Below are 15953 nucleotides of genomic sequence, written 5' to 3'. Positions count from 1 at the left end.
CTTTTTGCTGGGAAATTAGCTAGAGGCAATTGTTATTCTATGCTGGTGAGAGCCTACCATCGTGTAGACATGATGATGTGGCATAAAAGTATTTTTTGCTAGTGTTGATTATTTTCTTTAGGGATCTGATCTAAACACTACAGACTCTTGTGTTTATAAAGGGTGCTGACACTAAAAGACTTTCTTAGGTAGCAAGTTTTTTCTCGGGGAAGCTCTTGCTAAAGCATGCTTTCTTTCACCAGCAAAAGAGCAGTGTGTTTTGTCTGCTGTTTTGGCTTCCACATTCAGCTTAAGATACTGGTAAAAGCTTGATAGTAACCAACTTAAAAACAAACAAACAAAAACTTCTCCTCTTCCCATATATTCCAATTGAGTAGGATTCTTTTTGCTTTACATGAGAAAGTGCTTTTGGTAGAATTTTCTTCAGCCTAACTTTAACTTTGGAAAGCCCTGCCAAGTTTATACAGAAAAACTAGGAAAATATTAGTATCTACGTTGTCTCATCCACTTCCTATTTATCTGTTCTAGGTATGCTTTTGAAGTATGGATCATACAGTTTTTCTAAGCTTTGCAGAATAAACTCTTCCAGAAGATTAATGTGTTTTTGTCTGTTCTCTAGCAACCACTGTAGAAATAAACTATTGGAAAACAGAAGAATGGAGAAGCATAGTTCTTCCATCCAAAAAGTGAAATACTGGTTAGATTTGAAATGAATAGGGAAAGCTGGCTTACACTGGCAATCTCCTAACCTTCTGTGATCTTCTTCATACCTCGAATATTGCTTGTAATCTGTAATCATGTAATAGAAACTACTAGCAACAAACAACCAGTTTTTCAAAATTTAGGAAAAATAGCATGTATCTTACTAAAAAGTAGGCTTTAATAACAAATTTCTGTACAAGATCGTTTGGGCAGTATGTTCAACTGCATGTTTAATGTATGAGACATTTAAATTGTGTGGACATGGTACTAGTCTGATTCGTCGGTACTAGTCTGATTCGTTGGTACTAGTCTCATTTGTCTGTACTATTCTGATTCGTCTGTACAGGTGGACTTGGAAGGCTTCAAACACTGCTTCAACTTGTCAACCTAAATTGATTATCAGTCACTGTATGTGTCCTCACTGCTTTTTTAAAGCCGCAGGACCTATTGCTTCCCTAAAGAAATTGCACACCTCTAATGGGACCACAGAATATGGATAATTTATTGCCCTAAGTTTAGTGGTGTGAAAATATTTTCATTGAAGAGAGGTTTTATGAGAGAGGAAACAGTAATTATTTAAGTTTTAACATTTGATATCAAGCTATGAATCATGTGAGAAGTTGTTAATTATTATTTTTTAGTTAATATAATTTTCTGTAATTCATACACCATTAGAAGCTGATACTGTATCATTTACACGCCAAGCATACAGGAAGGCATACTCTTTCTTTATCATGAAGTCTCAGGGAAATGCTATGTAGAAAAGGACTTCTGGGTGTAAACCTCAATTATTCATTTGTAAGCTATAAATCATCTTTATTCAAGAAAAGGGATTTGAAAAACTGCTCATTCAGCACAAAGAATAGCTTAAAGAGGAAAAGATTTTGTCAGAGTTGGTGGGGGGGGGGGGGAAATGTATATGTGAAGATGAGCATCACTGACAGCACCATGAGTGATTTTTTCCACGGCTATAGCAGGACTATATAAAGTGGAAAAGATATATAGAACTATGAACCCAGAAGCTACAAAGTTGATTTCAATATGATGGAAATTCAGCTGTTCAATCTCTTAGATTTACTGTCTTCAAAGATTGTTTTTAATTAAATCTTAAGATGTAACTAGTGATTGTTGCTATAATTATTTTCTAGGTGCTTGATGGATAAAAACTTTGTAAGAATTGGAAAATGGTTCATAAGACCCTATGACAAGGATGAGAAGCCTGTTAATAAAAGGTAAGGTGATCAAGCTTGCAAGTACTGCTCCTGTCAATGTTGAATTTTAAGTGCTGATACTTTGTTTTTGCCTTTGGTGGTAGTTTTTCTTTATCATGTAACAAGAGAAAAACGCAGATACTTTCTATATATTACTGAAGTGAGCAAATTGTAAGGCAGAAAATTTGCAGGTCTTGTTAGTTCTGATGATTTGAGATAGAAAGCTGAGGTGGGTATTTATGCGTTAACTCTGCAGATGTGTCACATTTTTTGTATTTCTTTTTGAATAGCATCAACTTGTTACTCTCAGTATACAACAGAACACCAGGTAGTCATAACAAATGAATTGAATTTCTGGACATTAAACCCAAACCTGAAATTTCAAGCAGTAAAATAAATAATGTGTAAATTTACTTATTCATCTATTTATTTAAAGATGCCAGCCTTGATGCACAGTTTTCACTGATTAAGCAGGCTGACAAATGGGACCTATATGGTTGATTAGTGTGCTTCTCTGGCAGCAGCATAAACATGGAAAGAGGGTAACTGTCTCTACTTGCTCATCACTATTTCTTCTCCTAGCACTAAAGGTTAGAATGTTCTCAGATCTTCTGGTACTTGCATTTATAGTCATCCGCTAAACAAATTCTGTCAAAAATAATCTGAGTTGAGCTTAAACACAGATTTTCTAACAGGAATCATTTTGACAGAACTGGGTTAGGAAGTGACTAAACATGTAGTTATGCCGGAAGATGTGAAGGTAATGAGCAAGTGGAGATGAACTGGGGTGGCAACTTCTTCATCCAGCATAGCTGCAGTCACAGCAGCATGTCTGATGGCAGCCTAGGTAGGGGTTGAAATCATTCTATAGAGTGTATCTTTTTCTTTTGGTCTCTCACTGCATTGTCTTGGAACAACAATGTCTTTTACTTCTGTTACAATGTAATGTTACAAACAGTTGGCTTGATTCTGTTACAGGCTCTGTGTTAACAAGGTGATTCTAAACAATAATTGTTTGTAAGATATAATGTAGTAATTAAACATGGATGTGTTTCATTTCTAAAAACCGAGAGCTTTGACTTGGCATGGGAGTTTCCCTTTGTCACTAAGCAGACTGTGTGTGTGTCTGTAGCCTTTGTGATTTCACAACGGCAAGAAGCCACTGGAAGGTATGCTTTTTTGCGTACCTTTCTCTGTCCTGACTGTACATACCCACCTTTTTCCCTCCTGTTGTCTCTCCTGCTTTTCTGATCACACCAAGATCCAACTTAGTTTTCTGGAACATTAGCTCCCTAGAGCTGTACAAGAAGTAGCATGATACTAGCTGTTGGAAAAGCGAGACAGCTCCTTTCAGCATAAGCTATTTCTTTGATAAACTTCACTGCTGCCTTAGTGCTCGAGTTAAATGTATTTGAGAGTCTCCTGTTCATTCCTGGTGTGCATCAATCTACAGACCTAAAGCATCAGGTACAGTAGACAGTGTCTGTTCAGAATAACAGCAGCACAGCCATGGAAGGTGGTACTGCTTTGGAAGGGAGATATTCTGGCAGATTAGTAGGTCTCGTCTGTTATTTACATGGGTGTTAGAACAAATCACTGGTGCAGTGGGGTGGTCCATAGGGGGAAATCAGCTTAGTTTTTAAATGTGTATAAAGTATGCACATGCATATATCTGGTCTGGAACATGTTACAAAAAACAAATTCATGTCGAACTAAAACTGTGTTTGAATTTTTCCTGTTTATATGTTACTGACATTTTTACAAAGAATTTTAGTTAATGTTGAAGAATAGACCTTTGAATAGAAGAGGTTAATGATTTTTGATGTTTTGGGATTTTCTTCATAAAAGTAATTGTCACAACAAATACTGTAGACATACAACAGTTTTAAAGAGCTTTTCAGTAGAAATATTACCATGGGCCAATCTGTGATGGGTTGTTTTTCGCTTCAGGTTGTCAATTTTGTCAATTCTTCTGGTATAAATAAATTGGAGTTTACTGCCATCTTTCAGTAAGATTAGTTAAGACTGTAGAAGTTGGCAATAGATTCTAATTCAGACAGTGGCAGCTAATAATGGGAGGCTTTGGGGACTAATTTATTTAGACTTTTATTTAATCTCTTAAGTGTCCCCCCCCCCCCCAGTACAGCACAGTAAGCTGTCTTACACAAATTAATTGATTCCCATTAATTCCATATAAATTATTTGTGGAACTCTTGCTTTAAGTGGCCATCTGCCATGGATAAACAATAAGGAGCAGTTACAGGAAGAAGAGGTCAACTGACTGTTTTTAGGTATTTCAGCATAGCAGCACTGTGGATAATGCCTTCAGGAGCAAAAAAAGTGGTGTTTTAAAATACATTAGCTAAACATGTGTCAATATATAAAATAGTAGAGACAAGTTGCAGTTACCGTTACATACAAAGGTTAAGTTGGGACTGGGAACAGATAATCTATGCTGAAAATGCACTTTTCTCCTTGAACGGGGAAAGACTAATTCTTTTCCCTTTGAATGGAGAAAAACTGAGCAGATGTCATTCTGAAAAAGAAATACAAATGGTTCTGAAGTCTGCTTTGCTTGCTTTTTTTTTTTTTTTTTCCTCTCTCTCCCTGATAAATTGGAATCATCTCAAACGTACTGAGTTACCAACTTCATTTCAGGAATATAATGCAAAGTCTTGGGCTGGTGTAAACAGGGAAGGAGTAAAACTCACGAGGCTGGCTTTCAAAGAGTAAACTGATTCAGGGCCTGTAATTTTCGTGAATGGAGAAAGGCGGACAGACCTGTGGTTTTTAGAATGAAGTCAAAGATGAAGTGGAGCATCGCAGTGGCCATGACCTACTTAGTCCTGAGATGCAAAAAGGAGATCCAAGAACAATGGATGAGCTTCTGAGGCTGTATTAGCAAAAATACGTGGGCTGAGGCTTTTTAGTCTTTTCTGGAAGAGAGTGGGAACAGTAGAGGGAGTTACAGACAGATTGGTATGCAACTGCTTTGCTTACAGTGGGAACCAGATGCTTTTGACAGGAAATTTATTGCAGGACTTGGGGGGTTTTCTTTCCTGAATATCATTTTTGTTGGTAGCAATATTTAATATTATGTGTCACTTACTAAATAATACTTCATGTTTTATTATCTGTTCTACAGCAATGTGTGCCTAAAATATGCTTCCATGCTACTGCTGGAAAATATTAAACTTGTTTATTTTTATTCACCTCTTGCTAAAGGAGATCAGTGTATTTGAAGTTTACAGAATTTGTCTGATAGGAAGCATTGATAATGGCTTCCATCGTTTGGTGAAAATTCATCTTCTGTTTATTCAGAATTATTTCCCAAGTTTTGTGTGGGGCTTTCTGGTTTCTGAAAGCACTGCCATAAAATGTTAAACATCTTATTGGCAAAAAATTTGAGCATCTTATCCAAGAATCTTTGATATTTATTTTAGTGTTTCTTTTCTTGGTGTGTAGTAGAAAATTAGTAAAGAACTATGTGAAGAACTTAACCTAAGTTGTTAAGCTATTTTAGATTTGCTTAAACATAAAGAATGGATGAAAAAATTATTGTTCCTTTTTGTTCCTTATATAATTGATGGGTCAACTCTTCCCCTGCCCCTGTCCCCCAAGTCTGTTACTTATTTTTTTCATATTTTTTGGGGGGGAAGTGTTCTATCAATGAAATATTTTGAAGTTGAGACGATGTTTCTTTTCCCATTACTAGGTGTGAGGACTTGAAAGATAGGAATGGTGTTTAGATAGCCACATTACCCTCTGTGCCCCTGTAACAGTGGAGATGAAAGAGTGGAAGTACAGTTAGGCTGCAATGAAACAAGTTCTTTGTCCAATTTCAGTTTCAAATCAGGGTTTTTGTTAAATAAAGTGTCCCGTGAGATATTTTATAGGTACTCTCCTGATTACAGTTCACAATTGACAATGACAGCCTCCTGTGATGCTTGATAGAGTATAAAAATTTAAAAGTTATAATGAGCACATGGAATGTATGTTAATAAATAGACTGTCCTAAGCATTCATATGTCAACTCTCCCCTCTTTGGTCTAATCCAGTGAAATTTCACCGACTTAAAAGTTCAGTCAGTACTTTGATATCCGGTTTTGCTCAGTGGCTGTGCTCATTTCTTTGCAAGCATCAAAACAAGGTTTTGACCAGTGCCAGTCAAAACTTGAAGGCTACAGATACTTTAAGTGCTAGTACTTCTTTCAGATCCTGGAAATTATAATCACCTCAGTTTCCTAGGAGTAGTCCTAGAGAGAGGACTCCTTCAAGGAATATCTAGATCAGTGATACCAAAACTGACATTGAGCATTGCAAGTATTGCAAGTTGCATCCATTTATTTATTTATTTATTTATTTATTTTTTAGTTGCAGCCCATTGCAATGCAGTGAGGATGCTTCAATTAAAACTAGAGGGTTTGAATTTGAGCAAAATAAAACAAGGGATTTAATTTGTTTTAATTCTGCAAGTTTGCATATTTATATTTTAACAATGATTAAGAAGTTTTATAGTATTGTAATAGTAAGCATTTTCTGAATAAGTTATATAATAATATATGTGTACAGTATAGCTAACTAACCCCCTCGTAAATGAGGAAAGACCAGGGAGAAAAATAGTGAAAATGAATGTGATTTCATTTTTGAAAAGGTGTGCTTAGTCCTGACTTGTCAAAATAAATGTGACAGAACTACTGAGCCATAAATAGTATTACATATTTTCAGTAATTCTTCCCACCTCTCAAGAAGTAGGCTTTTCTCTTTCAATTTAATGTGCATTTCTTTTATTCCTGCAGTGAATTTTTTAGAGAAGTTATAAATTAAATAGTATTCTTTATTCAAGCATCTGGTGTTTTTCATTTAATGATAAAAGTGTTTTCTAAAAGATGATAAGAAGCTTCAAAGTGCATACTGTAAAACTTTCATTGAATGTACTAATTGTAGCAAGTATAGTTTGCGTTATCTCTGCACAGCTCTACATTATGTAGCTGTATCCACTATGTGTTCTGACTGTCCTTCAGTAAGTGAAACAGGAATCTAGACTGGTATACTTACAGCAGCTACCACTGAGGACTGCTTTCTTCATGATATCACCGAATCTTGTCATTCTTCTTTCCTGGGGTAAGAGCATTAAAAAGACGGTGGCAAAACAACCCCAAGCGTCAGGATTCTTCAGATTCCTTGACCCTTGCCAATCAAGATAAATTCCTGGGAACAATAGGATTCCCTGCATGGGGTCATTGCTAAAATGTCAGGGGAGCAGTCTTTTTAGTATGCTGTATACACCCAATTCATCTAATTCAAATGGTGCTGTACAATATCTTACACAGCTGTTTGCTGAAGGCATGGAACCGGGCCAGCCAGTTCAGGTAAAACATAAGCGATGTTGATAGGTGTGCTGTTAGTCATTCAGTTTTGTGATAGTTTGTGTTTTGTTGATAGATTCAAGTTTGAAATTTCATCTTTGCAAGTCTACCCTTGTCTTGATAACTGAGATTATATTATTGCAGTTGCCTCTCTGTATGGATGCAGCATTATCTCAAAATGGGACTGCTGTTTACTTGTAGAATGAAATTTATTGCAGTATTTCTGCAGTGTGTTTTGGAGTGCCTGTCTGTCTCTGGCAGCTGCAGTGTAGGTTGTGGATCCCTGACTTCATCCAGAAATTACAAAATGTGGGCAGAAAGGCATGAAGCAGAATGGTATGCGGCGGAATGGGCAGAAGACTAGGAACCTGGCATGGCAAAATCTTCGAAAAGGACATCTGTGAGCTCTGATTGTTTGGCTCCCACTGAATTTCAAGCTTACCTAATGCAGAAACAAGATACTACTGACCAGCATCTACCAGTTTGCAATGAATTCTTAGAAGAATTCTTATCCATTTCTGTCTTGAGAAGGAAAAATACCCATTGGCCCTGCTGTCTTTAAAGACTGCCTTTTTTTTCTGTGTGCTGTACTCCAGCCAGTTGAGATATTTGAAGTGCTGTCACTGAGTATCACAGAGCTTTTGCAAATTTGATTTTTGTGAGGTGCCTGGGATTTGGCTTTCCTTCTTCCTTCTGAAATACTCTGAATCTGTCTATTTTCAGCATAGGATGATAACTACCATTTCTTTGTAGGATTTTGAGGAAGCTAGGACATATGGGATGTGTGTGTTGGGATATGTGTGTTTCCACGTGCAGGCAGTAGCCACGGTTCAGGTCGTTACTTTCACCATTTTTAAGGGTATGGCTGCACTTGCTTTTTTGGATTTCTGTTTGTTATGCATATCAGTTATGTCAAGAATTTTATAGATTAGGACTTTTTTATTTAAGAGAACAATTTAAAGGGTTGGAATAATGTGGAATGGGGTATACAAATGGCAACTAGTTCAAGAAAAGTATAGTTGTGAATTTCTATTGTCTCTTTCCTTTTTAAAGGTTTATTTTTATTTTTATAGTTTAAGAATGACTTGCTTATCTTAAAATATTAGTATATTCATTACATGTGTTTTGGATGCATTTGTGTGTCAGACGTTGAACTTCAATAATTATATATGAAGCCTGGCTTAATCAGGACTTGGTGACCAATTAGTGAAGTCCCACTAATGTTTAAGCTCCTTTTCTCATTATACACTCACTATTGGCACAGTATGTAAAGGATAAACTAAGTGCCCCTGATGTGCTGTTAATTAGATTTGTCAGGACTCCCAGTTGTACTGTCTGCCAAACACAAGTGTTGTCACTTACTGTATCAGTAATGAATTGACTTAAGGGCTTTTGTAGATATTTAGAGGGCCTTAGTTTTGAATACTTACTCTGTTGCAACTTTAACTGTATTTATAGTTTTAATTCTGCTGTACTGTATTGCAAGAACTTTCACAAACAGCAGAAAGTGTCAGGCTTTGTGAATTTCTGAAAATCAATCTGGATTCTGTGCTTAAATAAACTGATTTAGAATCCTTGTAGATATTGGCACAAGCCTTATAGGTTTGTGGCATTTTGAGTTCTGGGAAAACTGTGACTGTCTGTAGGATTTGTTTTGAGTTCAGTTCAGAAGTAAAACACGCTTCCTCATATTCCCAAATAAAATCGGTGACTAAAACCAAAAATTCATCAATCTCTCTTCAAAAAAGGGAAAGTAAGTTTCGATTGAAAAAATTTCAATTTAATTATTTCATTCAACAACAATAACTTTTTCATTTATTTTTCTGGCATTTTTATACCTGTTTAAAATTAGCTTAATAAGCCTCAGAAAACAGACTCTCGAAATGAGTAACTTTTGATATGCTTTTCTAAAACAAAGCTATATTTCAAGGTTTATGTTCACCTAAAAAATATTTGTTAAGCCTTAATATCTAATGCATAGACTAAAATGGAGTTGATTTTGATACCACCATTGTTCTTTGTTTATCACCTCACTCGTCTTTAGGGCAAAAGAAGTTTTCTGAATTCCAGACTGCACAAAGTATCAGTGGTTGAGAAAATACATCGACTGTTTTTCCCCTAGTTGCCAGTATGGAACCATTTAGTTTCTTTTTGGTTAATCTGTCTGCTAGCATACCTCCAGGCGTTAATGCCGTTTTTGTTATCTCGTTTGTTTTAACTGGTTGAAATCACAATTTCAAACTGTCCTGTCCCCCTTCCCCCTCCCCAACCCCCCGCCCAGTCTTTCCTTCCGAAGCCTTTTGTCTTCCTTTTACTTAGGTTTGGCTGTATGTATCTTCCATCAATTCTCTTGAGTGTAACTGTAGCAAGCTGTAGAACAGGTATTTTAAAATATTGCAAAATAATGTTGTCTTTGCGCCATGCCACACGATCAATTAGATACTATGCAATCAGGTTGCTTGTTCAGGAAATCACCAGAGGGTGTGATATAAATTGTCTTTTATGTGACTGACATTATATCAAAAAAGTTATGGAAATGCATATTCTTGCAAGATAATTGGCTGGAACCATTTCTAAAGTTAAAGAGAATGCTGTGAATTTCACTGTCATTTGAATCCTTTTAGTGTTTTGGCTTATTAAATTTGCAAATTCAACATAATACGCACTTTTAAACTAGCTTGTCTTTAGTATTAATTTACTGCTAGTTTAGAAGATTGGGAACTTGAATGAACACTGGCTACATCATAAATAATATAAATAAAACTACAGAAACCAATTCTTCTGTGTAGGACTAGTAATATAAATAAAACTATGTAGTTCTTTTTAATAACGAACCAGTGAGCTGTAGGCCATCCTTCTGATGACTAAAATGAATATTGCAAAGGACCCATCTGCTATGTACAGTAATTACAGCATGGATACATCTTAAAATATATCATTGTTAATGAACTCTGTTAGCTTCAATTTACTTGGCAACTGAGTGAAGCAGAATAAGTTCTGAAGTATGGCTCCAGTTCTTTGTTGAAAGTCTAGAAATAATGCCTGCTGGATTTCTTTAAACTCACCTCTTTCCTACCTCTCTCTTTCTGTTTGCTTCTGAGGACTAGTTCTTTTCTCCTACATAGTTGCTGTAACAGAGCTCTGCCCTGTTCTGCACTCAGAACTTTTTATTTTTAAACCTGCTTTCCAGAGAGGAGCTGCAGTTTCAGCAGTTGTGTTACAAAGTGGATAGTTTGATTGGTAGATAAGTGTATCCAGAACGCACTGGCTAACCTTGGACCCTTTCTGTGAGTGCATTGTAGCAAGAAGGGAATACTGACTGATGTTTAGATTTGTACTTGTAGTCTTTTAAAAATTCCATATTGAAAAAATGTAGCTTTCTCTGCCAAAAGACTGGGGCAGGATGGGTGGGGAGGATGAGGGTCTGGCAATGCATCAGTTGCATGCACACGTACCTCAGACTCAGAATTCAGGGTGAAGTGTTGAGGAATTTTGCCCTGTGAGGATTCCAGCCCTTCCTTTCCCCCAAACCCTCCTGTGCAGAGGTTTGCCATTTGTACAGAACACCTTGCTCCTGCAGTGTGAACTTCAAGCATGATCCAAAGCCTAAGGCAAAATGGAGAGTATGTATGGAGCAGCTTGTTCCTCAAATACAAATGCTGGGCAACTTTCAAGTGCTCTCAGAGTGACAGAGAAGTGATTTTATATATGTTGTAAGTCTGTACACTTACGAAGTGGAGAAATCCTGGACAAGTGAACAAACACTGGATAAAATCTTGAAACAGGAAATGTGGTTGTGTTTTGGAGGGGGACATTAGCACTAATATTCCTGAACAAATTTGCCTGGGATTTTGAGTTTTATACTGGATCATCTGCTGTGTTGGGATCTGAGCCGGCTGGGTTAACTCTAGGTTGGGTATACCCACCTGTATGGTCCTCTTCCTTCTGACTTACAGTGTAGGCTGTCCTCATTTTCACACTGTTGAAGACATGTCAGAAGCTGTGTTTGTGCTAAGTTTTCTTTCCTAAAAATCAGTGAATGTAAAAATACCTCTATCAAGTCAGACCAAAGGTAGATTCGTTTATATTGTGTAGGGTAGGGTTAGGAGAACAAGGTAAACATACAGCAGTAGCTCCTTGGAATACTCTCCCAGCTGCAGTGATTTTGTGGTTCATGGACCTCTTGACCTAGAGTTGCGTTCTGCTTGAGTGCTTACATTCTTTACTAAGTTGCAGTTTAGTAACTACAGTAAATTCAATAATAATTAGAAAAAAGTACTTAAACTGTTGAGATTAAAAAAAAAGAAGCATATTAAGAAAATTTCTGGTTTCATGCTCTTTCAAGAGAGTTTTACTGTAATTTTTCAGTGAATTATGAAGCAGCAGTGCACGTAGTAGAAATTTCAAGGTTGTTTTCAGTGTTTTTGAGGAAGAAGGTAAATATCCTAACCTGAAGCTCGATACAATACTTCCTTTTGAATTCACAGGGCAACTAGAAGTATGATGTTTCAGGTATGCTTTTTACTTACATACACATGCGCGCTTCTCTCTGCATAAATGCTTTTTTCAATGTTATTATTAAAGGTTTAAATCAGTGAAAAATTAGTTTATGATGGTGTTTGTACAAGAGCTTATCTCTGAATATTGGCAAATTAATCCTCTTTATCAATAACATGCTTCATACTGCCATCTACTGACATCACATTTTGTCATTGTAGCAGGGGATCAAATCACGGCTTACTTCTGTGGTGAAATATATGGTTCAAACTGCTTTGGTGAGTTATACCTCTACAGTTTGCCATTATCAAACTTGGATGTGGATACTGTTTTTCAGGATTTAAAGTGCTACTTTTTGATTAGCTTATGTCCTTTAGAAAGTTTAAAATTAGATAGGAAAGAGGTGCTCTGAATCCTGAAATTATAGTTGTATAGAGTTATTTCAGTCAATATTTTGGCCATGGTTCATCTATGCAGTGTGTTACAGATCAAGTATACTCTGATCTCAGATCACTCCTGTGATAATACCTTTTGATCCTTGGTGATTTCTAAGGGGGAGGGGGAAACAAGCATTCCTCATGCATTGTTAGATTTGGCAGTCTCTGAATCTCCTCATTGTTCTTTTCAAAATGTTTTCTTTCTGCTGCAAAAGTAGATTCCCCTGGCTTCCCCTTGCCCTTCTTAGCTCATGGTTCAAGTTTTCTGTGGATTTCTGAAAACGATTTCAGATTTGGACTGAAAAGCAGTTTTGTCAAGGTATATGCTATAACAACTGCAGTTTTTAAGTTCTGCAGCAGATTACCAGATAAGCCAATGATACCAGAGTATCTAGGCAAATGTAAGCTGGCAGTTTGCCCCTTTCCTTTTCCTTCTTATCAGTCTGAACGTTATGGTGGCGATTTCCTTTAAATCTTACCTCTCTCCTGAAAAAACCACACACAAAAAACCATTCCATGAGATAGGAGAGTAACCGCCCTGAAGGTAGCAGTGTGAATCATTCAGGGACTTCCAAAATACTCTCTCATGTTGCACAATCTGATATGGGAGAGTAAGAGACTGACCCTAATGGCCATCTGCCAGCAATGTGACAGGACTGTTAGGAGAAGATTTTTAAAAGGGCAAGATAGTGACTCAGAAGGTAGACTGAATTTCCCACCAGAGAAGAGAATTTTTTGTCTTTCTTGAGAAAAGCAAGCTGTAAAAACTACTTTGAGGGATCTTATCTCTTCTTAATCTCTTCATGCTACCAGCTGTTAAAGACATGGTGATGTGCAAGTGTATTTTGGATTATGACATCAAAAGATTTAATTGTATGATTACAATCTGTTGACTGGAAAGAAAATCATCATTGAGCCTGATGGAGAAGGGCTGAAGCAAGAACATCAAAACTTTTTTTTTTCCTTATCGAGGGATCCAACAGCAAAACTTGGTAGTCTGGTTTATGGAATTATTCTTTTTACCAATCTTCAGATTACTTAGAAATATGTATGCAGCATCACACATGCTTGAACTGCATTTTATGATCTGACGTTTCTGAAGAGGGGTTCCCTACCACAGGAAGATGCGGTGGAATTATTTACTATCCTACCCAATGCCTGGAAGAAGAAATCAAAGATTTAATTTGGGAAGTAGCAGAAATGTTATCTGAAATGTTTCAAATCCTGTCTACTGTGGACAGAGCCATGAGACAGACATGACATTTAACAGAGTAAGATAAAAGGCAGGGTAATATAGTCACTCTGGATGATTCAGGGAATTGCCTGCTATTATGCATTTCTAGTTACTTAAAAAGAGATGTACCCAGGTACTCCTCTTGAACAATCTCTTAACATAAAAATAAGTATATCAGGTTAGAAAAGAATCTTTTTTCCATCAATAGCAGAATGGCTTGGGGAGGAGTATAGACTCACACCAAGAATACAGTGATTTTCTATACACTCGGTCAGCTTCCAGCTGTTTTTGACATCACAGCTCGATGTGACGTTTTTGTGTTTAACAATTGTTGAAGACTTTTTTTCTATGAGTTTATTTAATTGAGCTTTGCACCAATGTACTATTTTAGCATTCACAAATATTTGGTGGTAATTAATTCCATAGTTCATCTGTGCAATGTGTGGAAAAATCAATTTTTTTTCTTTCCAATTTTTTATTTACTAGTTTTATTTGATGTCTTCTGCTTCTGCATGTATTAAAGACAGAATGTAAATATCTGTTTCCTTTTTATCTCAGTCCTCTTGATTTTATAGACCTCTGTCCTCTGCCCCTTTAGTTATCTCCTTCACAATGAAGCCCCCTTATGTATTTAGCTGTTCTTTGTATGGAAACCATTTCGTACTTCTTATCTTCTTAGTTGCCTCTTTGTGCATCTTTTATTTCTACTTTCATTTCTTTAGGATGGGGAGATGCAGAATGGCACATACTGTTAGATGATTACTTCACGGTTTTATGGGCTGTTACAATGATATCTTCGTTTGTTTTGTATTCCTTTGCAAATTCTGGACTCGTTTTTTATTGGGATTTTTTGTCCTTTCTGAACTGATGTATTTTTGTACAAATGCTTACTATAGATCCAGGAATTCTTCCCTGACCAGTAGTACCTTAACTGGCCAAAGCAAGCCAAAAGCCTTAAAAACCCAATTTTTCTCCTTTCTGCTCTTCTTATTTTTTTAATCTGTATTGAATTTCGTCTGCCTTTTTCTCATCTGATCACTAATTCTTGTGAAGTTCTGCATTTTTTTGCCATGAGCTTTGATTTTTTTTTTTCATGTTTTGAATACCTGAAAATCAGCAGAACTTATTATCTTGCTGTTCTCCCTATTTTTCCAGTTCTCATTGTTTAGCCTTAATTATGGCATTTCTCTTAAACACAAACTTTAAGTCAAGGACCATGTCTCAGTAATACTGTGAAGAAATCAAAGTAAACTAAGTGCTCTCAGGAGAGGTACTGAAGTAGCTGTAGTGCGTGTACAAATGAGAGAACTAAAAGAACTAGTTAAAGGAGGCTGGAGCAACATATAAACTTCCTACACAGACCTGTTTAATAAAGTTCGATCCAGATCTGCAGGACCTTTATTGTATTAGTCCTTAAAATCAATACAGAAATATCTGACAGATGGAAGTTATGGTAGAAGTTTATTCTTAATGAATGAAACAAAATATTATAATACAGTTGACTGAGAAACTCCAATAAGGAATCCTACTATTCAATAGATTTGATTATCCTTTTTCTTTTCCTGCAGTGCACCGTGTTTTATTTTGATTTACTGGAGATAACACTAATACTGTTAATGGGACTAAAATCTCCCTTTTTGTATTATAGTGTATATTTTCTTAATATGCCTTAATATATGGCATGCAGTATAGCAGGATTTTTTCTGCTGTACTTTATCTCAGTTAGGGCTGATATTCTTGCAAAAACGTGAGTGTTAACGTTCATATCCCACATACGCTGGTAACTTCAGTTGCATTCTCAGTATCCCTTTATATAGCATTTATGGGCTTTGAACATGCATTTGAGATGTAAATGACTAGTTCAAGTGTATATATAAAAAAAACTATTTAATGTTCCAAATTTGAATGTCTGTTTTCTTTGAGTGAAGATGATATACTTTAAGTTGAAAATAAACTAGTCATTCCTTTTACAATATGCTGTCATAACAGAGATGTTGGAATAAGAGTGTTAGTTTAGTGATTTTTGTTTGGTTAAAAATGAAAGCTGTAAACCACTGTTTCAAGACTGGACTGCCTTTATTTAATGGCGTATCTTGAGACTTTTTTTCTTCTGAAAGTTCTCTTGATTACGTTTGTTTTTGAGAACAGCTTCATACACTGTGGCTTTGTCATTGATGCAGTATTACAGAGAAAATCCAACAAAATCCTGGAGAACAGATGGACCAATAAAGTCTTTACCAAATCTCCATACTTATTTTAGGATCTATTTCTGGTACATTGCAATCAACAGCAACAAAAATTTAAAAATAGAGTTGCTCTATTTTAGACTGTCATAATGCCTTTCTGCTTTTTGACAGTGTGCTTTATATTACTTTAACACGCTCGTATGACCTATCCGCTACTTGGAAAGGTGTTTTCTTTTTTCTTCCTCCCCGTTTTGTTGTGGACTGCTTTAATAAAGCTGAGCATACAGTTTCACTGATGCAAAAGTCAAGAGATTAAA

The 15953-nt window shown here is 36.2% G+C and overlaps 1 protein-coding gene across 1 annotated transcript in view; it reads left to right on the top strand.

Moving 5' to 3' along the window:
• Positions 1 to 15953, top strand: part of MED13L (mediator complex subunit 13L) — a 211017-nt gene that overhangs the window by 106666 nt on the left and 88398 nt on the right. Inside the window, exon 4 of the mRNA XM_026119072.2 lies at positions 1851 to 1934. Within this exon, the coding sequence (XP_025974857.2) occupies positions 1851 to 1934 (84 nt within the window). The remainder of the gene's footprint in view (positions 1 to 1850; positions 1935 to 15953) is intronic.

The sequence above is a fragment of the Dromaius novaehollandiae genome, chromosome 17, assembly GCF_036370855.1.
Source record: "Dromaius novaehollandiae isolate bDroNov1 chromosome 17, bDroNov1.hap1, whole genome shotgun sequence".
Taxonomy (NCBI): Eukaryota; Metazoa; Chordata; class Aves; order Casuariiformes; family Dromaiidae; genus Dromaius; species Dromaius novaehollandiae.
The sequence above is the reverse complement of the archived record's forward strand: the minus strand, read 5'-3'. Positions and strand labels throughout refer to the sequence as shown.